Source organism: Psittacula echo (assembly GCF_963264785.1).
Source record: "Psittacula echo genome assembly, chromosome: 13".
NCBI classification, from domain to species: domain Eukaryota; kingdom Metazoa; phylum Chordata; class Aves; order Psittaciformes; family Psittacidae; genus Psittacula; species Psittacula echo.
Genome location: NC_137749.1, coordinates 3,401,030 through 3,426,573, shown reverse-complemented (window position 1 = coordinate 3,426,573; position 25,544 = coordinate 3,401,030). Strand labels below are relative to the sequence as shown.

At 44.0% G+C, this 25,544-nt stretch overlaps 4 protein-coding genes across 7 annotated transcripts; 1 reads left to right on the top strand and 3 right to left on the bottom strand.

Annotated features, from left to right (window-relative positions):
• Window positions 1–166: 166 nt before the first annotated feature.
• On the bottom strand, window positions 167–5,322 carry GTF2H3 (general transcription factor IIH subunit 3). 2 transcript variants are annotated; one of them, XM_080629039.1, is made up of 13 exons: window positions 5,081–5,322; window positions 4,400–4,479; window positions 3,960–4,069; window positions 3,420–3,583; window positions 3,108–3,170; window positions 2,841–2,870; window positions 2,395–2,423; window positions 2,235–2,309; window positions 2,085–2,138; window positions 1,783–1,851; window positions 1,541–1,676; window positions 1,422–1,458; window positions 167–1,332 (listed from the first exon to the last, which is right to left on the bottom strand). In XM_080629039.1, exons 1-13 carry the CDS (start codon window positions 5,085–5,087, stop codon window positions 1,263–1,265), a joined length of 924 nt encoding a protein of 307 aa, XP_080485165.1. In that variant the 5' UTR covers window positions 5,088–5,322; the 3' UTR covers window positions 167–1,262. The 2 variants fall into 2 exon arrangements, with proteins under 2 accessions (XP_080485165.1, XP_080485164.1); XM_080629038.1 differs by lacking the exon at window positions 5,081–5,322 and adding an exon at window positions 4,646–4,673.
• Window positions 4,798–8,529, top strand: EIF2B1 (eukaryotic translation initiation factor 2B subunit alpha). Its single transcript, XM_080629040.1, has 9 exons — window positions 4,798–4,813; window positions 4,890–4,991; window positions 5,104–5,240; window positions 5,323–5,439; window positions 6,023–6,135; window positions 6,983–7,051; window positions 7,504–7,579; window positions 7,778–7,903; window positions 8,144–8,529. The coding sequence occupies exons 1-9, from the start codon at window positions 4,801–4,803 to the stop codon at window positions 8,297–8,299; spliced, it is 909 nt and encodes a 302-aa protein (XP_080485166.1). The 5' UTR covers window positions 4,798–4,800; the 3' UTR covers window positions 8,300–8,529.
• Window positions 5,353–16,257, bottom strand: DDX55 (DEAD-box helicase 55). Of its 2 annotated transcripts, none has more exons than XM_080629036.1 (15): window positions 16,019–16,257; window positions 15,752–15,802; window positions 15,580–15,666; window positions 14,889–14,980; window positions 14,718–14,780; window positions 13,860–14,009; window positions 13,223–13,412; window positions 12,592–12,674; window positions 12,098–12,229; window positions 11,638–11,730; window positions 11,162–11,276; window positions 10,209–10,377; window positions 9,553–9,845; window positions 8,627–9,048; window positions 5,353–5,484 (listed from the first exon to the last, which is right to left on the bottom strand). In XM_080629036.1, exons 1-14 carry the CDS (start codon window positions 16,124–16,126, stop codon window positions 8,881–8,883), a joined length of 1,794 nt encoding a protein of 597 aa, XP_080485162.1. In that variant the 5' UTR covers window positions 16,127–16,257; the 3' UTR covers window positions 5,353–5,484; window positions 8,627–8,880. The 2 variants fall into 2 exon arrangements, with proteins under 2 accessions (XP_080485162.1, XP_080485163.1); XM_080629037.1 differs by having other exon boundaries at window positions 5,445–5,478.
• Window positions 16,258–16,336: 79 nt separating this feature from the next.
• TMED2 (transmembrane p24 trafficking protein 2) lies at window positions 16,337–24,318 on the bottom strand. 2 transcript variants are annotated; one of them, XM_080629041.1, is made up of 5 exons: window positions 23,983–24,318; window positions 22,613–22,805; window positions 22,175–22,195; window positions 20,209–20,316; window positions 16,337–18,552 (listed from the first exon to the last, which is right to left on the bottom strand). In XM_080629041.1, exons 1-5 carry the CDS (start codon window positions 24,160–24,162, stop codon window positions 18,428–18,430), a joined length of 627 nt encoding a protein of 208 aa, XP_080485167.1. In that variant the 5' UTR covers window positions 24,163–24,318; the 3' UTR covers window positions 16,337–18,427. The 2 variants fall into 2 exon arrangements, with proteins under 2 accessions (XP_080485167.1, XP_080485168.1); XM_080629042.1 differs by lacking the exon at window positions 22,175–22,195.
• Between the last annotated feature and the right edge of the window lie 1,226 nt (window positions 24,319–25,544).

The window sequence follows — 25,544 nt, the reverse complement described above, 5'->3', positions numbered from 1 at the left end:
GGATCATGGTCCCCTCCTACCAGCGGAGAGATCCCAGACATGACCGCCCCTCGTCTTCTCACCTGACTCCACACGCACACAGCCTCCCTCAGGCGCTCCAACCAGTGCCAGATCTTACTGTTACACCATACAACTAAAACCATCTGGTATTACAGCAGTATCTACCCACATTTGAAAAGATTTTATTACAAACTTCTTATACAAAGTAAATTATAATACAGCCTTCAACCAAAACAAGCCAGGAAAAGTCTGGCATTGCAGTTGTTACACTGATAAACTCTGATACAAGTATCAAGAGAAGACATAAATTCCTCTATACACCTTGGAGAAAAAAGGTATTTGTGGCTCTCAATGTAGGAAACAGTTACAGTATTCCTTTATACAGGAATAGAATAGGACCAGTATTCCTTTCAGGAGAACATCAGTTACAAGCAACAGGTTCAAACACCAAACCGTACAGTTCCGTTTCACAACGGGGAGAACGTTTAAATCAAAGTCACGTTCAGAAGCACACAGCACAGCCCCGTGTTCTGCCCCAAAACCACCAAAGCAAAAGCCTTCATTCTTACTTGTCAAATCCCAGCTGCAACACCACACACCAAAACCTGCCATATTGCATAGAATTACCTTTTCCAGTTCCAAAATATGACCTTGAAGACCAACCAGCCAGCCTGAAGTTATTGAAGTTACATTAAACAAATGGAAGCCTTTTTATTCACAAAAGATGAGATGTCCAATCAGGAAAGTTAATACCACAAAGACAGCACAGGCAAAGGAATGTGAACACATGTGAGTGCACAGGTAGGGCAGGCCAAACACTGCTAGCAAAACCTAGCAAGAAGCTGAAGTCCCTCAGTAACACAGTGCTGCTCAGGGTCTGATCCTATGCACTAGAAATGGTCATTCTTACCTTTACACCAATGCACAAAAAGAATCAGTTTTCTCATCTTTGAATATAACTTGGAGGAGTGAAACGCTGGCAGCGGCCAGAATACCCTCCCCTCTCCTTCCCAGGGTGTGTGTCTTAACAGGCTGTGACTCCTGGTTCCTCTCACATTTAAACCAGCACAGGTTACTTGGCAATACAGTGATTTGTTCCTTAAGAGGGCTGTGTAGAACACACACGATTTGAGTATTTATCCCTTAAGAAACAAGCAATAACACTGCATACAGTTCTCTCAGATCCAATACCATCAATTCCTCAAGTATGTTCCACCTTACGTAATTCCTGGAGGAGGTAACGACGTATTTACATAACATAGTTACGCAGCTACCTTTAATTTCTTCTTCTTAGCTTTCATGACAGGCGGCAATGATATTTTGAAAGCAGTCCTGAAGAAAGCATTAGAAAAAGGAGCTGTCAGATCCACTGAACATATTTCCACTCCCCCCCCCTTGGGACAAGAAGAAGAAACACTTACTCGCAGGTACTACAAATAGGACTGAAGTTGCAGAATACTGGAGAAGAAAAGAATGGGCTTTCATTAGAACAGTTCACTTGAATGTAAGGAATCAGACCCTTCAATATTCATAAGCTTACTTGACAAGCACACGGAGCACACGTAACCAATTTCAATGAGATTTCGGTGACAGAAGCATGCAGCTCTGTAGTCAACATGAACGGGAGGTGGGAGGACAAGCTGTGATCTCTGCTCTTGATCAGGGAGAAACACCCACTGCATGAAAAGAGAATGGTGCTGCTGTATTTCCTTGTCAGTGAAGTCAGTAAGATTCTACATCTGCCATAGGAAAAAACACTTAAGTGTTTTCTATATGACTTACCAGCAAATACTGCAAAAGGGATGGCATGTGGAGCACTTTCAGATATATGCCACCTGTAATATCACAAGCCTGGAAAGCAGAGAATGATCAGCTTATTTTGGTTTATAATTACAGAGTATTTAGAATACCCACATAGTGCAAAAGGCCTGAGTGTTGGAACTGTCAGATCCACTGAACATATTTCCACACCCACTCTTGAAACAAATGAAAGAAGAGAGCTTAGGAACATCTCAAACTATCTAGCATCAAGTATCTGTGAATTAATATAACCAGCAAATGAGAACAGGGAGTGGAGTCTGTACCTGTTGTAGGAGGCCTGAATCAGAGTCCAACACACAAGCATCAATCAAAACGCTCTGCAACAAAAGAGATGCAATGCATAAGAGAAATGAGCAATTTTTTTTTATCTGTGGATATTAATAAAATACATACAAGAAAGAAGCCAGCTTCACCTGTTTCTGTGCTGCAAAGATCACATTCATGAAGTTCATATATTGCAATGCACTGTCTTCCGCTGCTTTTATGACCTAAATAAAACAATTCAAACTTGTTGGCCTACATAGTATCACTGGATTTCAAGACTGAAATAAAACTGTCAGCAAAAGTCCTTACCAAAATCCTTGATTTCATTTCTTGATTGCCTAAATATTAAAAAGAAATGCATGAGCACATTGTTTCTATTGCTCACAGTTTGCCCTTTTAATTCTGTAGCATCTAACATCCCAGTTACATAGCTAACATCCAAGATGTTAGATCTAACATCTCAATTAAAATATCTATAAGAAACTGTTTTACAGTCCCAGTGACAAGCATCTGTGGACTAATTCAAGCTTGTCATGAAAGTAGACCCATTTCACTTATTGTCCAAAAGCACCGAGATGTTGATCAGGGAAGGAGGTGGCCCCTGTGGAATGATCAGGATAAACATGCACCTAATCTTGCCAACTTTGGAAATGGGGACATGTCAAACCATACATATATTTGTTTGTATGTACATGTGTACTTATGTCTGATTCAAGTATTTATGCAAGTATTCAAAACAGGAGAAGAGGCTTTACCTTTTATGTCTTTGCTCATCTTGTTGATATCTGATTAGCTGACATTAAGGAATCTACATTCAATTCTTGAAAATAACCCCAGTATCTATGCCACATGTTCCCACCTTAACCGACACACATTTTAATAAGCCTGACTCACAGCTATTAGGCAACCATTTCAGTTTTGAGTATTATTACAAGACAGGAATAGTAAAACTTAACTAATATTATAAGAAACAGTCTTGAAAACACACAAAAGCTTTGAAGATCCTGTGACTGCAAGGATACAACAAAGGGCTTTAGAGAGTGATCCTACTAACAGAGTTTCTGTTTGCTGGCCCCTCATGTCACCTGCAATACAAGGAAAGCTGCAGAAGTTACTTTTAGGTATAAAACCAGTTGCCGAACCCAGCCACAGCAAATACTACAAGTTCTATCTTTGGCAAATGGCATCGATGCAGAGGCCTGAAGTGTCACACATTATAAACTCATCTGCTTGAAACATTAAAATTCTCATGATAAAGGAAATTCCTACAACTCCTTCAGAGTCCAAGTGTTTTGCAATTCTCCATATTAAGCCCAGAATTTTCTTTTCCTTACTTTTTGTCATGAGGTCTTTAATCTCTTCTGCAATTGCATCATTGATTGCTGTTAACAACTCATATTTTCCATCCTTGCTGCCAGAGCAATTAGATTCCATGGAACTACCACCATCTCCATAGAGATCTGCAGCAGCCCAACCCTTTCCAGGGTACAAGAAACGGCTGAAATAGAGGAAAGTCAAAGTATATATGGTTTAACCTTGTAAGAAAAATACCCATAAACCACTCAGCTGTAGACAGCAATACTCCACAGTATAATATCAAATAATCTTAATGCTTTAGACACTAAAGAGACTACATAAAGCAGGCAATCCTCAAACTCAATGGAGTAAAACCCACATTCACCTCCCTCCTTTCAAGGGCCCTCTTAAGAGAGATGGCAGATAGATGCCATGTCTGCACTTTGGGGTAGATCTTTAAGACAATGATATATTATGCATTTTAAACCTGATTGCAATTATGTACTTCAAAAGAAAATCAGGAGATAGATACAGGCAAGCATACTCTAAATCTTCACACTGTTAAGAAGCAACTCTACCTTTCTTGTGTGTGACTTGCTATCACAGCAAGTCTGTTGTTGCGGTTCACAAGTAAGTGTGAGTTTCCCAGCACCATCACTGCATCGATGCATTTTGAGAGGGTGAACTGCTGGAAAAAAGGAATAAGAAAGTAGATACAGGGCAGTAACATTTACAGTGAAGTAACTTAGAAGAAATCTCTCAAATCACTGCAGTCAAAAGAACTCGACTTGAAGATGCCAAAAGTTTCCTAATGGGAAGAATTTAGACAAAAGCTTTGACTACATAACGCTGAGTAGCTACTTTAAAGAATATTCTAGTATCCATAAAATCTGTTCTAGCAGACAATATCAACAGAGTTTAGAAATCAAAGACTTATCTGTTGTCTACTTACTAACATTAAACAAATAATATCCCCCAGGAATCGCCCCCAGCAGCACCCACACCCAGCAGAACGTACATCAGCTTCTCCTAGCGCCTTCTTCCCCCACCAGATGGGGTTGGTGTCAATGATTACGACCAGCAGACTCAGGTCATCGTCTGAAACAGAGACAACACCGCAGTCATCCCAAGCTCCGCGCGAACGCCGAGCACAGCAGCGACCGAAGGCCCCCGAGCAGAGGGGGTTGCCCCAGCGCACGGGTGACAACACCGCGAACCCCCGCGCTCCGCCTCCCCCGGAGCAGCCCGGACACCGGAGCCTCACCCGCGCTCATAGCTCCGGCCGCGGCACCAGCTGCTCGCGGCGCCTGGAGATGACGCCGCGGCACGGCGTTCCGTCACCCCAGCGTGTGCCGTCAGTCGGGCGGCGCCACGCCCAGGCGCGGCGGCGGGGCGGGAGGGGAACGGAGCGGAGCGACCATGAGCACGGACGGTAACGGGAGCGGGGCGCGGGTAGTGCGGGCCAGGACAGGGCAAAGGAGGTCCCTGACGTGCCCCGCTCCTTACAGACTTGATCGAGACCTTCAGGGCGCAGCTGAGGGACGACCCCGATGTCGCCTCGGCCGTGGCCGCCATCCGCGCGCTCTTGGGCTTCCTTAAGCAGGACCGAGGTGGGTCCGGCTTCCCCCACCCCAGCTCCGGGGATCCCGCTCTGCCCCTGGTCTCCCCGCAGCGAGGCCCGCGTCGGTGGGGTTCTTACCGTGCATCTCTGCTTGTCCGCAGGGGAGACCATCCAGGGCCTGAGGAGCAGCCTCCTGGCTGCCATCGACACCCTGTCCCGGGTGGACTCCTCGGTTGCCGTGTCCTCCGGCGGGGAGCTCTTCCTGCGCTTCATCAGCCTCACCTCCCTGGAGTATTCGGTAAGGGCGGCCGCCGCCTGCCCCACCGTGCTGCCTGCAGGGGGGACCGCAGCCCCGCAGCAGCCAGCGCTGTGTTTTCCAGGACTACTCCAAGTGCAAGGAAATCATGATCGAGCGCGGGGAGATCTTCCTGAGGAAAGTGTCTCTCTCTCGGAATAAAATCGCCAAGCTGTGTCATCCTTTCATCAGAGATGGTGCTGTGAGTAGGCAGAGCCAGGGTCACTCTTGTTTTGGTGTTCTGCTTCTTGCAGCAAGAGGAAACAAAAGGGGAGAGGAGTGAAGGTTATTAATGTTCACAGCAGCATTGTCTAGTGGTGGCTTCATCATGTAGGTAGGTGTGATATCATCCATCCCTGGCAGTGTTCAAGGCCAGGTTGGACGGGGCTTGGAGCAACCTGGTTTAGTGAAAGGTGTCCCTGCTTGTGACAGGGGGTTGGAAATGGATGAGCTTTCAGGTCCCTTCCAGCCTAAACCCTGCTGTGATTCTATGCTCTTTCCCCTGCAATCCAGGTCTATCTCGTGTTCTACCTCTAAGAGGTGCTGAGGAGTCACAGCTTCACGTTTCCATTTAAAATACTAAATCATCACCTCATCAGGGCTGGCCACATACAATCCAGCTCATAGAGTAGTTTTGTATCCTATGATTTGTAGAGTACATATGACAGGCATTATTATTTAACATTGATGGACACCTGTGTGAAGTAAAACCCATGCCACCATTAGCAAAAGTAAAGGGCTTCTCAGAGCTCAACAGAAAGTGATGTCTTTTTGTTTTCTGACAGCGAATATTGACACATGCCTACTCCAGAGTGGTCCTCAGAGTGTTAGAAGCAGCTGTGGAGGCAAAGAAGCGATTCAGCGTTTATGTCACTGAATCACAGCCAGATCAAGCAGGGTAAGTACTCATTCACTTGGGGTTTATCTTGGTTAACAGCTACCATCAAGTCTGCTAGACCTTAAGAAAAAGTGCTAGGCCTGTCTGCAGCATTTTGAATGGTAACCATCACCAGTATCACATTATTCTGGACAAGTGAAAACAACCCCCATATTGGCAAGTGGCTTCACATACTAAATGTTCCAATTACAACATTATCTGAGTTTTCCTCAGAGGCTTACAAACTTCCAGTCAATACCAGGCAACCTCCTTGGGAGATGGGAGACAACTGATTTCTAGTGGTCTGCTTCAAAAGTAGGCTAAAATAATCAGTATTATCATAGCAAAGTAAAACATTCAGCTAACAATGTCATTTGAAGATCCTAAATAAAGTATATTACCGATAGCAAGAGAGCAGGCCTTCCCTGTGTGTGAGTGAAGTAGTAAATCCTGCATGCTGGGTAATGCATGTTGCTAACAAGGATATTCAAAGTGCATATGCCTGTCCAGCTTCACTGAAACAGCTCCTAGCTCTGCAGCCTATGCTTTATTTCTTGTTTCTTAAATACCCTGTTGATGGACAAGCTGAGGCAGCTCAGGTACTCTGTCATCTTAATAACAGCTCACTGACTCATCTTTCTGGAGCTGTAATTCCTGACTGGTAAAACAAACCTTCTTTACTTTTAGTGGGTTTGTTCTGTTTGTTTCAATTTCTACACAATAACTGATTTTCTATAGAGGGTACATCATAAACCAAAGCTACCAACAAGAGAACATGGGCCGTCAGGGGTTTCAGTCTTTCAGACAATATTTTTCTAGCATTGTCTTTAAAGAAAAGGCTTCTAAGCTTCACACGTCTTTTTCATAGGCAAAAAATGGCAAAAGCCCTGAGGAAGCTGAACATCCCCGTGACTGTGATTCTGGATGCTGCAGTTGGGTAAAGTCTGATCATGAAATCTTCATATTTTTCATCATAATTTTGAGAGTGTTAGATGTAGGTTTCCTGGAAGCTTGTCCAAATCACAGAAGTGATGACTTGGTTTGTCACAGTCATCAAACAAGTTGAACAAGTTACACCTTTAGGTGCACCATTAGGAGAACGTGTCTGCTACAAAACAAGTATTTGATGTTTGCATGTTAGAGTGACAAAAGGAGTCAGACCCGAGTGCAGAACTTGTGGACACTTGTAAAAAAACAACTGAGGTGCTACTTTTCCCCTAATTTACACACGTTATCATTTGAGGGTTTCTTAAGCTATTTGCTAAATGACCACTGCTCAGTATAAGTCCAAAACATAAGGAAGAACTATAATAAATCTGAAGCTCAATTCAATGAGGGACTTGTCATATTACCCAGTAAGTACTGGATTTCTTTCCTCCCTTTGAACAGCTACATTATGGAGAAAGTGGACCTGGTGTTAGTTGGTGCTGAAGGAGTAGTTGAAAGTGGTGGCATTATCAACAAGGTAGGAGGTTGTGGGTTTATTACATTGTTCTGTAAACTCCAGACTTTTAAAGTGTGATTTCTTTGAAGAATTCAAGGCTTTCTAAAAAAACAACTTCTGTTTGGACATTATCCAGTAACTATTTATGGTTGGAGACTGGGCAGTATTATGTCACACTAGCACTGAGCCTGCAATGTCATTTTCCTTCTTTCTCCACAGATTGGCACTAATCAAATTGCTGTGTGTGCCAAAGCACAGAATAAGCCGTTTTATGTGGTAGCTGAAAGTTTCAAGTTTGTGAGGCTTTTCCCTCTGAATCAGCAGGACGTCCCAGATAAGTTTAAGGTAAGAGAAATCCAAATTACTTCTTAGCCAAGGGGCTAAAAACCAGTTAACACACTTCAGAACTACCAATTGTTCTTTATACATAAGATACAACAGCTGAGACCAAGGTGGCACCAGCCTGTGCCTCATTTTAAAGCAACTGACTTCCTTCAGTTTTACCACAAGCATCTGCTTGAGACTACAGCACTGCTCTTGCCCCAGAAGAGGTTTTAATTTCCAGTTGTCTCCATTTCCTTCTAGTACAAAGCAGATACTCTGAAAACAAATCAGAATCTAACAGAGGAGCATCCCTGGATTGACTACACATCACCATCACTCATTACATTACTGTTTACAGACCTCGGTGTGTTAACTCCCTCAGCTGTCAGTGATGAACTTATTAAACTCTATCTGTAACAAAGAGGACTCTATGTACAGGATGCATCATCTTCAGTGACTGTCACAGTTGTAAGAACTGGGAGGATGATACAGTTATATGGACATGGTAAGGAGAGGACATCATAAGGATTAATGTAATTATTGGCATTCTTGAGTTTTTAAAGCAACATGTTAGATATGGATGGACCACTGTTAAAAAAGAAAGTTACTACAGCTTCTAAAGATCTGTAATAAATTATTTTAAAGATGGGTGGAGTATTTTGATATTGTAAAATAAAACACCTGAAGGTGTATATTCAGCCTCATTCTGAGGTGTGCTGCTGCTTACTGCTCTGGGGTACATACCTGAAAAAAGCAAAGTGAAAACAGGCATGAGGCTGCTAATGGCAACCTGCAGCTTTGGCCACATCAAGCGAAAGCAGTTCTCTCAGCTGTGTTCTTAACTACAGGCTTCTCTGTTTGTCTTTGTGGGCTCCAGGTCTCTTACGAAGAAATTAGATCAATTCTGTTCTCTGCATCATTGTTTTGTTATAAAAATCCAGTTTTATTGAAATAGGCAGTATTTTAATGTAAAAGTGTGGTTAGAATTAGAATTACTGTCAACCTTCAGACTCTAAGTCAGCAACAGTTCCTGCTTTGAGCCTACTCTGGCTGCTTGTTAGTCTCTTCTCAAATTCTTCTTCACTGATTTTTCCCTTTTTTAATCTTTTCAAGAGTCTTGTGTCATTCAGCAACTCTTCCATATCCTCATCTTCAATATCAGAGCCCTGTTGGCAGTTGAAAAACAACAAATTAAGCGCAACACTAATTAAACACACACCAAAAGGTTTTCATTCCATACAGCTGAACACAAGAGAAGTTTACAACTCTGATATGCCAGAACTATCCAAGTAGGAAACAATACTTGATTTATACCTAGGAAACCACCTAACTCTCAGTTGTTCTTGTTGAGAATTGAAAAAAAGCAAACTAAAAACCCGAACCAAGTACTGTCCGCTATTGTGCCATACTGCTGGACCTTACAGAAAGAAAAAGGTATGCTACCTCTGCAGGCAGCATTACTGATCAGCATCAGAGTGCTCAGAAGATGTTTCAGTGTTTAGCTTTAAAAAACTTCTCTATATTTTTCAAGCTTTGCCTGTCAAGGTCCTAAAAAGTTACTTTACATTCTTCAGCTACATCACACTAAGATCCCCGGGTGCTCTGCCATTGGAAATATGTCCCTATGCTGCAGCGATCACAGGCAGTTCAATAGAATGGACACAATTTACCTCTTCATGCTTCCTTTTAGCCGTTACTTTCTTTTTCTTCTCCCTCTTGGCTTTCTGCTTTGACCAGGCTTTGTTCTTTATGAATTTCTTTTTCCCTCTATTTTCCTCTCTGTCTTTTCTTTGTTGTTCTAATTGCTTTTGTCTCTGTTTTTCTCTATTTTTATCCTTAAATGAAATGGAGTCTGTATTAACAGTGACTGGAGTAAAGTCTGGAAAACATTTTCCTCTTAGTTCAGGCATCTTTGGCATTTTTAACAATGCAAAACCTTTGGCAAGACTTGCGAAATCCAGATCTGTGAAAGTAAGGATTATAAAGTCAGTTTCCCACTGGATAAAAAGACAGTTTAATTTAGCAAGTCACAATTAGAAAACCCCAAACATTACCTTATTGTATTGTTTGCATTCTATTCTTGATAGTAGTAACAATACTAAATCACTTTTATTTATGCTTATGTCATAAACCATGTCTCTTTAAAACAAGAGAAACAAGTTGCTTGGGAAAATAGGAGTTTTGTCAGAATCTGATGCTGCAGGAAGTAAATCTGTCACCAGGAATCAGGAGCTGAGGCTTGTGGACAGTAACACTGTGTTCTTTCCCAAACCAAATACTGTTCTGAAAAGAGCAGGAGCAGATGGCAGCCCCTGCTGTGAATTACCTTTTATTCGGAAGATGAGATTACATTCATGTTTGGCATAAGCCTGAACATACGACACAAACGCTTTCATCCCCTTCTCAAACACTGCCCTGTCAGCAAGAGCCATTGCCTTCAGTTTTGGGAGAAGATCTAACACGTTTGTCTGTGGTTTCATTTCCTGCATAGGACACTGAAAACCAGACAAGAAGCACAATACCAAAGGAAGAGTTCAGTGGAATGATTTAAAATGCACTGGGAGGCTTTGAACACATGCTTCTTTCCCAGCTGATTTTCAGTCAGCTCTGAGCCCCCTTCTATGTGGTCACTTCAACACGAGTTCAGCATTCAGCCCCACACACACTTGCCTTATCCCAGCAGGGCAGTTCACACACCACAGCTGGAGAGAGGCCGCAAGCTCATCTCACCCCTTTCAAGCTGTGGTCTCATTAGCAGGCTCCAGAGAATGTTTACAATTAATCTCACAAACACAGGAAATTACCAGAGTTAAACAGTGTGGAGGGTGCAGTATAAACTGGTGGTGCCAGGCTGGGGGCAGGAGTGTTTAACCAGTGCCATCCTTCTGGAAGTACTCAATCTACACATCCTTCAAAATGAAAAGCCTTCCCTATCCTACTTCTACACTTACCCTACCATACGAACTCAATAGGTAACACTGAGAACAGTCCTGTTCTAAAAGGTATTTGCCAATCCTTCTATTGAACTAATTAACTTTGAGAGAAAGGAGACATCAAAGCTTATTTGTTAAAGTGTTTTAAGCCATTCTCATGTGTAAATAATGATAGTCAATCATAGAGCATATGCTAAAATACATCAGAAAAGCAGCTCTTGTCTTTTCTTAATCATGCATTACCTATGCATATCCCCCTAAGTTCTACAGTTCTGAACCTGAACTCCTATCAGTGAGCCTGTCCCCTTGCTCTCTTTTTACCTTGGATTAGAATAAGTCTACTAACCTTTTGGTTGATTGAGAGAAAGTTAACATAAGACTCTTCCATGGGAAGCAAAAACACAAGCGCGCTGCCGACGTTGCCAATCCGTGCTGTTCGACCACACCGATGCACGAAGGCACTGAAATAACACAGAGAGGACTTAACAGGAGAGCCTCAGCCTGGTTTTGAAGTGTTAGACAGGCAGCAAAAGGGCAAATCTTGTGGAATTAAAATATAGAGTGCTGTATACTTTTGCCTTAAACCAACAAGAATAAGTAAAAAATGGTAAGAGAGACGTGCAGCAGTCCCACTGGATTGTTAGGGCTAAAGCAAGGGGGATCTGCCTTGAGGTGAAGTTTAAGCAAGTTGTAGGGAGAATTATGACAATGGAAGTTAAAATACATGGAAAAGAGCCTTTTGTTGTGTTCACAATTTATATCCAAACAAGACAGTAACATGACCACAAGCTGAGTGAAGGTTCTTAAGACCCAAAGTTGTACCTTGCACTGCTAGGTGGGTCGTACTGTAAAACCCAGTGTACTTCTGGAATGTCTATGCCACGGGCCATCACGTCAGTGCAAACTAAAATGCCACTAGGAAGAAGAAAGAGCATGGTTTCATTAAACTGTCATTTGAAAAGAGCCAGCCCACCCCCAGCTGTGAGTTCTGTATCTACACTGGAGAATGAGCAACAAAACGTGGGTTTCAAAAAGAGACAAAATATCTAAGGTATCTGCAGCTTTCACCAACTAAAATTCTACATGATGCTGTGAAAAGGAATGGGATTTACATCACCAGGAAAAATCAATGCCCTGTTACAAGTCCTATTATTAAATCACCATTGTGTCCACCACAGCTGAAAGTCATTTCTATAAAAGACTTCAGAGACTGACGTTTCCACATGTTACTTGAAGCAGTTCTGCTACTGCTGGGAATTACATTTCTTACTCATTTTCTTACCCCGGGAGCTTCCGGAACTCAGTAAAAATCTTGTTCCGTTTGTGTTTCATTTTCCCATGAATGCTCATTATTTTCACTTGCTTAATTAAGGATTCCAAAGCCTTCCCATAGTATTCCACACAGGCACACGTGCTGTAGTGATGCAGACAGACACAAAGGTGAGAGATTATGCTGCATTTTCAAGGCTCAGAGACCTTCCTAGAGTATATACTATGGCTTATTTTTATTTACAATATATGTGTGTTGCTTTTATAATTAACATATAATCATCTCTAATGCTTTCCATTAAAAATGCATATTAAATTCATGTTTTGCTTAATAAAATTCAACCAAATCCTGACATGAAGCAAACTCTTTTTAGGCACCATATTGTACAAGACAGCCATGAAAATTTACCACTTCTAAAACAGTTGTGTCCTTGCAAACACAAGGCACAGCTCTGGAATTTAAGTACTAAAACACCAAAGGGTTCTCACAGTGAAACACAGAATTACCTGAAAAAGACCAGATGTTTTTCCTGTTTGTGCTGCTGCAGAAAATGCACCAACTGATTAAATTTTTCGTCTGCTTTGCAGATCTGCACAGTTCAAAAGAAAAAAAGAGGTAAATAAATGGACTTGATACAAAGCAATCTGCCCGTTTCCTCCATTCACTGTGCACTGATAGATGACTACAGGTGTCATTTCTTAACACTGATCATCTCCCCCATAGTTCCTCCTGCAGAACATTACTCTTACATATCTTGTTTTAAATAAAAACAAATACTTAGCTCCCAGTCTTCCCATCCCCAGCCACAACACCCCTTCTGCAGCAGTATCTCAAATATCCCTCAGCAATTGCCAAAATCTCTTCCACTCCTTAGGAGCAGGTCAAGGAGCTACAGAGCTGCAGCTAGTTTGGAGTTACAACAGCCAAACAAAACTCACAGAGCAGAAAACACCACAGTTGCTAATTTAGATCTTTCTCCTTAGCTTGGTGACTGATCTTTGGAGAACCTATAAAAGCTTTGTATCTTGGAGACTTCCAATTCCTCTACTAATGTGATCCTATCTGGGCAAGACTTATGGATAGAGCCAGGAGAAAAGGAGAGGGACCAAGAAACCATCACAAAGCAGAGGTTGGCACCATGTAGTAGTTCTCCAGGCGTGTTGGAGTTTTCTGTGTGTTGCTTGCTGCCACTCCTTTCTCCTTCACCGAGATGCGGACAGGATTCCGGAGACCTGCCCTCACCAGGTTCTCCACCTCTTGAGTCTGAGTTGCTGAGAACAGACCTGTCCGTCTCTGCTTGGGCAAAAAGTCCAGAATGGCATTTAAACTGCAAGTAAGCACATGTAGAACATTACTGTCCCAAGATTTCCCTCAAAAAAAGAAGTTTAATCACTGGAAGTAAGAGTTTACAAAGTAAGATTTCATTATCAAGTGCCAATCTTCTATTGAACTAACTTTGACAGAAGGATAAAAGGGACATCAAAGCTTATTTGTTAAAGTGTTTTAAGGCATTCTGATGTGTAAATAATGATAATCAAGCTAACATACATCAGAAAAGAAGAACTTTTAAACTCTGTATTCATCAAAGATCTGTTCTTTCTGGTTCTCTTCCCCTCCCAGCAATTGCTTTATGTAGTCTATGGAGCAAAGAGAGATAAAAGAACAAAACTGAACAAATCTAACTTTAGAGGTCATCACAGGCCACACTCACATCAATCATATATGAACTCATCTAAAACTTCAAAAGTGTTACTGGAATGTATGATTTCAATACCTTGCTTCAAAGCCCATATCCAGAAGTCTGTCTGCTTCATCTAATACCAACACATCAAGAGACTTCACACAACTTGCTAGATCCAACCCATCAGCTTTTCTTCTGAACAGATCCTCCAGGCGGCCCGGGGTAGCTACAATGATGTTCCCACTGTTGGTGAACAAGACACACAGCAGTTTTGTAACTGTGCAAGGCGAGGACTTTGGGGAGCTGCCAACATCATCACAGCACGTCTGTGCAAAGGTTGACTGCATTCTTCAATAAAACAATTTCATTTGTCACTTCTAACTGTATTGATATGTCAGTGCCTTTCAGGGAGTTAGCTCATGGGAGAAAAATGCTCAGGTGAAAGCAAACCATTTGTGGTAACAAAAGTTTAGAATATAATCAGTAACTATGGAAAGGAACCGTCAGCTAGGAGAAATCTTTGATTCCTCTGTGCAAAAAGCTTCATCATAGAAAATACAATTGCTTCAAAACATCACCAGTATCAGCACCAGCTTCAGAAACATTCATCAGCAGAGACTCCCCCCTCACTGGAGCCTAGTGCTAGTCCAACACTGACATGAAGGAAGGAATTGAAATATTCAGTGCGGACAGTTTTCAGCTCACCACACTGCATGCTGTCCTTCACCCAAACAGCACATAAATGGCCCTGAGTTCATATATGATCCTTTCCTATTGTCTCATGATGGCACATCTCCCTCGAGGGAAAGAATCCATCATTTCCTCAGCATACTTATGCAGTACCTTCAAATTTTAGCACCAGCAGGACCAAAACCCTAACTGAAAACCCTACAGACTAGGAGAAAGCCACATCTGCAAGGCAATGATGAAAATGACTGACAAGCAACTCACCCATGTTCTTTAAACTTTTCAACATCTTCCATGGGATTCCTACCACCAATTAAAAGGATCTGACTAAAACAAGAAAACAGAAAGACTTTGGTCATTTTTTACTGGTTTGTGAATGACAGAAGCCCAAAGGAAAAAGGAACAGTGGTCGTGACAAGCCTAAAGTTCACTCACCTGAATCTGGGGAAGTGCTTTGTGAAATGCGACAGCACCTCATCAATCTGAATAGCCAATTCTCGTGTTGGTGTGATAATTATAGCCCCAACCTGCACATAAAAACAACAGGAATGTACAGAAAATAACAGCCTAGAAGAAAGTTTTGGGCAAAATTCTCCCTTTCAAGCAAACATGAGCCACGATTATGATCCTAGTTTTAGACAAGACATTTTCATAGAAATACCATAAACTATTCAGAATAACACAAAATACACATGAAAAAGGCATTACAGCAATGTCCAAAATGCCTTTGCACCAAGAGCAGAATCCAACAATGATATTTAACAGCAAACAACAGTGCAAGTTCTCTATACACTAAAAGTTAATGGACACTCAAAAGCATTCGAAGACTTACTTGCAGTACCTTGTTGTACTTGGTATTTTAAGCCATTTTTCTAGCAGTTCATAAATGTGTTTTGATAATCATTTTGATGTTCTGATAATGTCAAATAAGCAGCTAAGTGCAAGAAAGCAGCCCAATATTCATATTCAAGCTTTAACCAGTTCATGGTTACCGTTTATACCCAGGAGCTGAAGAAACTGTCACTTCATGTGTGTGTAATCTTCCATAGTGATACCTTCCCTGAAGTCCTCCAATCTTACTGGCACACCATTAAAACACACCCAAAACAAAGCAACTTCATCTTACCTGCATTTTCTTTAGTTTTTCTTCCCGTCTGAGGAGAATTTCCAGTATGGGGATTACAAACGCTAATGTCTTGCCACTGCCCGTGACCTGTGAGGTGGAAAGCAGAGTCAGTCTTCCCTCAGCCCAATGGAAGCTACAACAAACAGCGAACTGATCAGGAAAAATCACCCACCGCTTCTGCAGCAACATCCTTATTGCTCATGAAGAGCGGAAGGGTCGCAGACTGAAATAAAGAGAACACAGAAACATCCCATGAGCAGCTGAACGGCGGCAGTAGGTCTCACAAGGCTGAATCCCCACAGGACACACCAGAGCGCTATGGATTACCTCAGCGGAGCCACTGGCGGGAAAGCCTGACTGCTCCGACCTGCGGCCGACCCCCCCTCCCTCAGGCCCTGCCTCCCGGATCCCCCTTCCCCGGCGGGGAGCGGCCGCTCACCTGCACCGGGGTCATGCGGGCGAAGCCGAGCTCCTGTAGCGCCCGCAGCACGCCCGGGCTCAGCGCCACCGGCAGCGTCTCCCAGCTCCCCTCAGTCACCGCCTCCATCTTTGACGGGCGCCGGCGCCGTGTCCGCCCCACGGCCGCTCCTTGTCGGCCCCGGGGTCCGGCTCTGGCGGGGCTGCCCGGAAACCCGCTCCGCAGCACCTTGGTTCCGCCGCCAGCCGCCTCCTCCGGCCGGGACCTGGGGAGTTTTACCTCAGCGAGAGCCCCGTCCGAGTCAGGAGGTGGAGGGAGGGGATTCTCCTCCTCTACTGCGCTCTGGGGAGATCCCCGTTGGACTTGGAGCTGTTGGAGCGAGTCCAGAGGAGGCCACGGAGATGCTGCCGCGGCTGGAGCAGCTCTGCTCTGGAGCCAGGCTGAGAGAGCTGGGCTGGGTCAGCCTGGAGAAGGCTCCTGAAGGGGAGACCTTAGAGCAGCTCCAGTGCCTGAAGGGGCTACAGGAAACCTGGAGAGGGGCTTGGGACAAGGGCCTGTAGGGACAGGCCAAGGGGAATGGCTTTAACCTGCCAGAACAGGGGAGACTGAGATGAGCTCTTAGGCAGAAGCTCTTCCCTGTGAGGGTGCTGAGGCGCTGGCACAGGGTGCCCAGAGGAACTGTGGCTGCCCCATCCCTGGCAGTGTTCAAGGTCAGGTTGGACACAGGGGCTTGGAGCAGCCTGCTCTAGTGGAAGGTGCCCATAGCAGTGTTTGGAACTGGATGAGCTTTAAGGTCCCTTCATCCCAAACCAATCTGGGATGCTCTGAATTACTGCTGCTGGAGATCAGAAGGGCTGTGACAACGGATTGAAGTCCAGCAGCAAAGCAGTCGATGTAGAATCAGCTGCCATTTCTTCTACCTGCCCACAACGCGGGCTGGAGTTTGGATGAATTCCTGATAACCTCAGAAATACTTAATAAAAGCTTTGTGTTAAAAGGTACTTCTTGAAATAAATAAAAAAACCCAACCAACCAAACAAAAAAAAAAAAGTTATTTTTTTAAAGAATTTGTTTATTCTCGAACCTGGGTCAGATTTCGCTTCACGAGCCATTTTTAAATGTACACCTCTGAATTCAATTTGACGTGTTCTACACAAAAAATATTGGCACACAACAGTCGCGCTAAGGTGTCAGAGCCACCTTCTCTGAGGAACTGCTGCAAGTGTTTGCCCGAGGTTGGAAAAGCTTTACCTGGAACATGAAAACCTGTAACAAATCTTAAATTAATCGTACAAAACTGTTGGGTGTTACTTGTAGAGGCTCCCCCCTGGAAAAGACCCCAGCCCGCCCCCCAAAAATGATTACAACTAATATACATCAGTCACAACGTAATCCTGGCTCAGCATCCACGTCAGACGCTGCTTTAAGTTTTAAACCAATCATCAGATAACGAGGAAAGAAAACTTCGTACAAAACCAAATCTACACGTGCCTGGAAAAGAAAACACGCCAGTAGTTATAGCATCAGGGTGAGAGAAGGGCAGAGGCTGCCTTAACTTAAAGACAAGGGCTGCATAGCATCGCAATAGACTCCCAGAATCATTAACCCTTTCGCACCAGGAATCCAGGTTTCCTGAACAAGAATGCGTTCCCCATCGGCGCCAACCATCTAAGCTTTGGGCCTGCAAAAACCAAAGGGTTAACCATGGTCTGCCAAGACACTGCACGCAATTGGCTTTGACAAAAAACCTGTGAAAGAGTAAAACAAAACCGTCTGATGAACATGTGATAATGAGAGGATAAAATATCTTTTCATATTGACTAGTTAATTTAGAACTTTGGGAATAACCTGATGTAATGATTACATCAAGAGTGGTTACTGAAGACTCTTTTAAATAGCAACCAGGCATGAATACTAGATTGAAGTGGTCATCTGTCCTCTATTCGTTATCAGAATAAAGTTCCAACCACTCTTCTTGGCAGTTTACATAAGCGAAAAGGGATTATTCCCATTTTTAACTCCTATTGCAGGGTTAGAGATGTCAAAATTGCAAAACAGTCATGTTAGGGCCTTGTACCGTTTCCTTAGGTAGAACTGCAAGTACTCATGAAAACAGGGCAAACAGTTAGAAAAGACATCAATGGTGCTTGTTACTACAATGGATTACAGCATTTGCAGCTTGCTTGGACCTTGCTTAGCACACAGAGTAGGCAGATTTGAAGTGAAAAAAGTTATGCCAATGAAGTGACAAGATTTCAGCACAGCTTATGCTACAGAAGATATATAAAACCAATTCTTTTTTAACTAGGAAAGAACAAAAGCAAGTAAGGTTTACAGTTCAGTAAAGAGGGTTCAGAAAGTAAATGACTCTTTTTGTGACCAGGATGTTTGGTAGACAGTGAACTGAAATCCAGGACCAGAAAAGTACTCTTAAACAACCCTTCGGACTTCAAAAAACCTCTTCAGATAGTAGATTTGTCCCAGTGTCATGGCAACTAGTACAAGAGCTTCAAAGAATGACCAAAGAACCACTCTGCTGTTTGTGTTGTCATTAACTGTGGGGAGAAAAGAAACAAAAAGGTAGTAAATAACAAAGCATTTAAAACAAATTTAAAACACATTTTGTCATCATTGCACATAAACCACAGGTATTTGTATCACATCACTGCAAGTGGCCTAGGAAGACTCTGCAGACTTAAGAGATGAGATTTGAAACTGAGGGTGTTTTTCCAAAGAGCTTACTATGCAAGCAGACGTTTTAACCAACCTCAGCTTTGGACACAGACTGTAGCACCTCTATTCTGCCCACCTTCAAAGAGGTCAGACAGAAGCTTGTAACTTTCAAACAGATATCTGTATCACAGTATGCTAGAGATTGGAAGGGACCTCAAAAGATCATCTAGTCCAATCCCCCTGCCAGAGCAGGAACACCTAGATGAGGTTACACAGGAATGTGTCCAGGCGGGTTTTGAATGTCTCCAGAGAAGGAGACTCCACAACCCCCCTGGGCAGCCTGTTCCAGTGTTCCGTCACCCTCACTGAGAAGAAGTTTCTTCTCAAGTTTAAGTGGAACCTCTTGTGTTCCAGTTTATACCCATTACCCCTTGTCCTATCATTGTTTGCCACTGAGAAGAGCCTGGCTCCATCCTCGTAACACTCCCCCTTTATATATTTATATACACTAATAAGGTCACCCCTCAGTCTCCTCTTCTCCAAACTATAGAGACCCAGCTCCCTCAGCCTTTCCTCATAAGGGAGATGCCCCACTCCCTTAATCATCTTAGTTGCCCTGCGCTGGACTCTCTCCAGCAGGTCCCTGTCCTTCTTGAACTGCGGGGCCCAGAACTGGACACAATATTCCAGATGCGGTCTCACCAGGGCAGAGTAGAGGGGAAGGAGGACCTCTCTCGACCTACTGACCACCCCCTTCTAATACACCCCAGGATGCCATTGGCTTTCTTGGCCACAAGGGCACAGTGCTGGCTCATGGTCATCCTGCCGTCCACTAGGACCCCCAGGTCCCTCTCCCCTACACTGCTCTCTAACAGGTCGTTCCCCAACCTATATTGGAACCTGGGGTTGTTCCTGCCCAGACGCAGGACTCTACACTTTCCCTTGTTATATATATACGTATCTGTAGGTTCAAAGAGTTGAGGGCAAATGCTTTAGGATAATGTTGTGTGTTCACATTACAAATATTTGCCCTTTATTCTCACTGGGCTTCCCCTAACACGCCACTTGGCGCTCTCAGTCCCATATTACAGCTGTATGTCAGAATGTGAGAGTTGTGACTGGAGTTCACCCCACCTGATTTGGAAAGAACAACAGCTCTGCTCTATCTCAATCAAATATTTAACACAGATTTTGGCTCAATTATTAAGGCACACCTACTTCAAGGATGAAGTAATAGTTCAACCAAAGTCTACCCCTGGGAACCAGTATTGCCCACATCTGCGTGAACATGCCATTTAAAGAACTGGAGAATTTGCACCAATTAAGCAAAGATTATTGTGCACAACAATCTTCATTACATGAGGGGTGAGCCAACTTAGGGACAATTACAACAGCAGCTACATTCAGTATTGTAGGGGCAGGGCCTTCAGAACTTGGTCTAAGTGTTTTTCCTGGAACAGCTTTCATGGACTTGCTTTAAGACACATTCTATAAATTCACTTGAGAGTGGAGAAAGCATTTAAACCAAAGACACGTACTTGCTCTATGTATTCTTTCACGAACTTCCATGTACTCCTGTTCATGCTTTACAGCTGTCATGGCCACTGCTAACTCATTAATCATCTCTTCTAGCTTGTTCTGATGAGCTGCAGAATAATTTCAGAAACAGCAGAAAAGGTGTTACTGACATAGGAAACCAGTTTGTTAGGATTTATGAACAGGTAATACTTCATTTCCTGTGGCATAAAAATGCAGTCTGTACAGCCGAAACTTTTTATCATTACAGCAAAGGAACAGTTTAGTTTTCATAGCATCACTTCTCCTAATGTGTCCCTATGGTACTTAGTAAGTGGGGAAGCATCTTCCTCCACATCTGACCAGAAAACACAAGACACGATTTAGAATCAGTACAGACCACTGATTTCCAGTATGGGCATACTCTTCCAAAAAAATAGAACGTAAGAACACACAAAGTCAATACCACACACTAGTATCTATTTTGCCAATATTGTCCAACATATTCCAAGCAAATTATCTGAACATCACAGCATTTCCTAGTTGTTAAGCTTGCAAAAAAAAAAAATGGAATGACAGAGTTTAGCTTAAGATCATGATGCTGGCAAAACGAGATCACTTTTTGAAGCAACATATCACATCTTGTGATCTTCCAGTCTAGCTGAAGCACAGCATTCAGCAGAAACAATGCCAAAGGGGCCTGGCAGAGAGCAGGACTGGCCTTAGGTTCTGGTGTGTTGTGAAAGCAGAAAAGGAGGAAAACATCAAACCGGTAACAGAAAACTAGCTTGAGACAGCTCAGCAAATGGAAGGATCAGAGAGGTAAGATTTAGTGATTTGCCTATCAATCACAGGATCTTTTAAGTACGTTCATGCTCACAGAACTGTCCACTTTTACGTTATTCAAGTCACTTCCAAAGTTTTCTAGCACCAAGTTCAAGACATCATCCCACCAACATGCCCTGGCCATCAGCTCTTAAAATGAAGTCACAAAACCCAACACATTTCCCACTGCAGGGACATACCTGACTTTGAAGGTGCCTTATTACATCTTTATTTATAAATTGTTTCAGATCGCAATCTGAAAATAAAGCTCTTCAAAATACACACCTCATGGGGAACAGTCAAAAAGAGAAGCAGAAAATAACACTCATACAAGTTATGGTTAAACCCTAAATAGTTGTATAAACCACACTAACTTTGCTAGTATCATCAATCCCTTGTTTTCATGGTCATTGCAGTAAGTGCAGTTTATTAGTAAGAGAAGAAATTATGCTCACAAGGACTGTTTAAACCCACTCCAAAAAATACACTCCAGAAGTGCCTTAAAAATGAAAGCTGCCTTCATGTTCTTTGCAACAGCTCAATCCAAACCCAGTAACAGCTACAACCAAGTCTTTAAAAGAATAAATCAAAAGTTCGGGATGTGTTACTTTTTAAGTGATATCAAGCACTCAATGCACAGTTATTTACTTGCCAAAATAGAAAATAAGACTTTACTGCCTTCCTAGCTAGTAAATAAACGCTTGTAACTTGTTACCCACATTCATTTCTTTCTTTTACAGCAAATGGCAAGTTTCAAGTGTTTCTCCTTGTAACATTACTGATAATTCATAACCTAAAAGAAGCTTATTGCTTCCAGAAGTCCTTGATTACTCAACATCCACTTTTGCAATATAAAACAAACAGTCTAAAATATCCAATGTTCTTGGATGTTCGTTTAATTTCACCCAAAACTCCCATCTCCTTGAGACAAACTGTCAGAAGCAGTTCAAGGACCTGATCCCAAGTGTCGCTAAGTATATAAACCTCTCGATGGAAGCTTGCAGGTGCTCAGCATTGCTCAGAATCAGACCTTCTATGTAGTTTATTAAAGACATTCTCATGCTACAAACCAATGTTACAGAGAAAAGCAAACGTTAGCTGTTAGTGAATAAAGATATGCCAAAGACAAGATACTAATTAGCTTTCAAAAAGCAGTACACATACCATCCCAGGTATCTCCACCACCTAGAGGAAAGTGTAAGAGATGAACACAAGTATGGGACAAAAAGCTGCAGATAAAACACTCATTTATACAGCTAAGAGAAAAACTTCATATTACCACATTTATCAAAGAGCTCAACTAAGGCATGTAGGAGCCTATGTACTGCTGAGCAAACTAGAAACAGGAGAATGAAACTAATGAAAAGACTAAAGGAGAAAGGCATTAGTTTCTGCAGATGGCTAAGTGATTCTCTGGTGGTTTTTTGCATTAAACCACGTAAAGAGGTCTAAAAACATCCAAATTTTAGCTGTGCAAGAGAACAGTTAACGAGAGAGCCTGAAGAAACAGCAATTCTGAGAATCCTACCCAAGTTCAGAAGCCATGCATGTAGGGAATAGCTCCCAAGCCAGAGCTAATTCCTTTCCAGAAGTCTTCCTCACCTTCTGTCTCCATGTCCTGCCCCTTTGGAGCTTCTCCAATATCAATAGTGAACATCACTATCTTGGGAGTCATGGTGGACATTCTGTTGCTAAAGCAAAACTTGTAAGTTCCATCCATGTGGGCAGCAAATGTGTATTTTCCACTGGACTCTCGATCACCTTTATAAATTCCTTTATTATCAGGCCCTGTAATCTGGGGAAAACAAAGTGTCATGTTTTATTTGACATACAGTGGGTTTAAATGCACCCTTACAACACTGCATGCATGTGCTGAAGTCACCCAGTCAGAATGATCAACACCATGTGTAAGCTGGTTTGGCACTCTTCATACTTTCCCTCCCACAACTCAAAGGCAGTGATGCGTTTTCCTGCACGTAATCTTTGCAATAAACTTCTTGGTAAAGAAAGCCACATGAAAGCCTCTCTCCTTGTCCAAGATTACACAGGCAAGATAAGAAGCATTCAAGAACAAGTAAACCACAAGTTACGTACAGCCCTGGCTGTTTGCTAAATGAACAACTGCAGAAGAATCCCCATTGCTGATGTCTGAAGGAAAAGACGTTCTCCCACACATCAGTGCTACTTTAGGCACGCAGTTGTGCACTGTTGCAGTGACCATTCCAAACGGGCTACTGCATTGAGTATCAGTGCTCAGCATCACTGTGACTTTGAAGCTTCCATTTCATCAGGCCAAACTCTGCTGCTGAGCTTCCACCGGAGCCATTTGAATGGGATTTCAGTTTCCTCTTCCTGACTGCCCCATATTAGAGCCATGTGTCATTTTAAGCCATTATACTCACTCCCAGCAACAACTCTCTCATGTTTAACTTATCCCAAACAAACAACTACCTGCTCCTCACCAAGATGACAGGAATCCCTATTTACTATTCTCCTGATCTGATGCCTCACTGAGGAAAAGGACTTACCTACACCTCTCAAGATGGCAATCTCCCCGATTAAAGACAACGCCTTTTGATTCAAGGGGAGACACGCTGCTCCCAGAACAAGCAACGCATTTTTATACAGAGCAATCCTGTTCGTTCTTCCCGCCAAAGCGTTTAATATGACAAGTCTATACCGAGCCGGGTAACGCAGGAAATCTCCCGAGAACAGCCCTGGGGGCAGGAACGGCACAAGCGGCCTTAGCAAACGCAGCCCGTCGAGGCGGCTTCTCTTCCGCTCCGAGACCGCCCGAACCACTGCGGGGGGCCCGGTCAGCACATACGGAGCCCCCCCAACGAGCCAGGACCACACGGAGCTCCCCGGCCGGTGACCACCGCTGTCCACCCTACACCGGGCGCCGCCCCGGCCTCCCCACCTCACAGACGGCGGGGTACAGGCGCGGCCCAGCCGCGGCGCTGGGCCCTCACCTCCACGTCGATGTCCAGGAAGCCTCCCTCGGCCACCTCGAAGATGAGCCCCATCTTCGTGCCGGACGGCACCCGCTCCAGGAAGCACTCCTCGGCGTGCGCGTCGATGCTGACGAAGTAGGCGGCAGCCGGGGCCGCGATGGCGGCCAGCAGCGCCAGCACCGCCCGCACCGGCGACATGGCGGAGCCCAGCGGCAGCGGGCACCGAGCGGCGCGACGGCAGCGACAGGGAGGGGGAGCTTCCGGCTCCCGACACGCCCCTTCCGGGGCACGGGGCCGCCGCTCATAGGCCGGCACAGCCCCGCTGCCACGTACGGACTGTGCTACGGCAGCCGCTGAAGGACCAACCGGAGAGGGACGGCCTAACCCCTGAGGCACGCACCGCGCGGCGCGGGGGGCGGAGCCCATGTGGGAGAGTAACCAATGAGCATGAAGCAGGGGCGGGGCCGTGGGAGCCTGAAGCCAATCAGAACGGGGTGGGGAGAGCTGGCCTGTCAGAAAGCGCGCCATTGGCTGGACGGTGTCTGTCAAGCGAGGGAGTGGTGGCGGGAGCCTCTTGACGCTGTTCAGGTGGCGGGAGGCGGCTGTCACCGCTGTCACCGCTGTCCTGTGCGGCCGACACTGCTGCTGCAGGCCGGGAAACCCAAACCTGCTCCAGCAGAGTAGGGATTGGGCAAAGAGCTGGCGATTAAGGACTTAACGGGGAAGCCTAGCTTGTGGGCGCGCAGCAAACACAGTCCGGACGTAGAGCAGGCTCCTGCATCACGGTATAAAAAGCCATCTCTGCATTGTCATGCTTAAATGCTACCTGTCAATTAACACTTGCAGTCAGCAATACAGAAGGCCATGCTGGAGCTGAAGAAAGTCTGTTTTCATGACTAGCTGGTTTAATTATCTTTAAAGATTTAAAGACTAAAGCACAATTTGGCTTTCCGGTGCAATATTTATGCGCTTGGGCTTGCCAATTGAGCACCAGTTGTTGTAGTCCTGGTTATAATGCTCAGACGTTGTGTTTGTGTCACAAATGGAACCCAAGTGCTTGATTAACATAAGTGAATTTGCTCATCTCAAGCTGCCAGGTCCAAGCGGCAGAGCTGGATGTGCCAGTGCAGGCTCCGGGCGTGGAAAGGAAAGATGCTGGCAAAAGGAAGGTGAACTTGAGGAGCTACAGATCACGTATGTGAGTGGCAAGAGCCCTCTCCTGCCAAGGCGCTGATAGCTTCCATGGTTTCCAGTGAGTTTGGATTGAGCCAAGCTTGAACCTGCTGCTTCCCACAGCATGAACCAGCTGTGCTGGTTTTCCATCTATCTCAGTAGGGATTTTACTCTTCCCACCAGCACATTCTCCGAATCATTACTTTTTCCCTCTATGTACATTTACACATAACAACGAGAACCCATTTATACTGAATTCTGGTGGCGTGAACTCTTTCTCTCCTCTCTAACTTGGACAAAAGGATGATTTCACAGCATATCTGTCCCCTGAGGTACTACAGCGTTCTCCAGATGTTCTGCTTGTGCTGCTGTCCCTTCCCGAGCTCTCCTAAGTGCTGTTTGCTAGG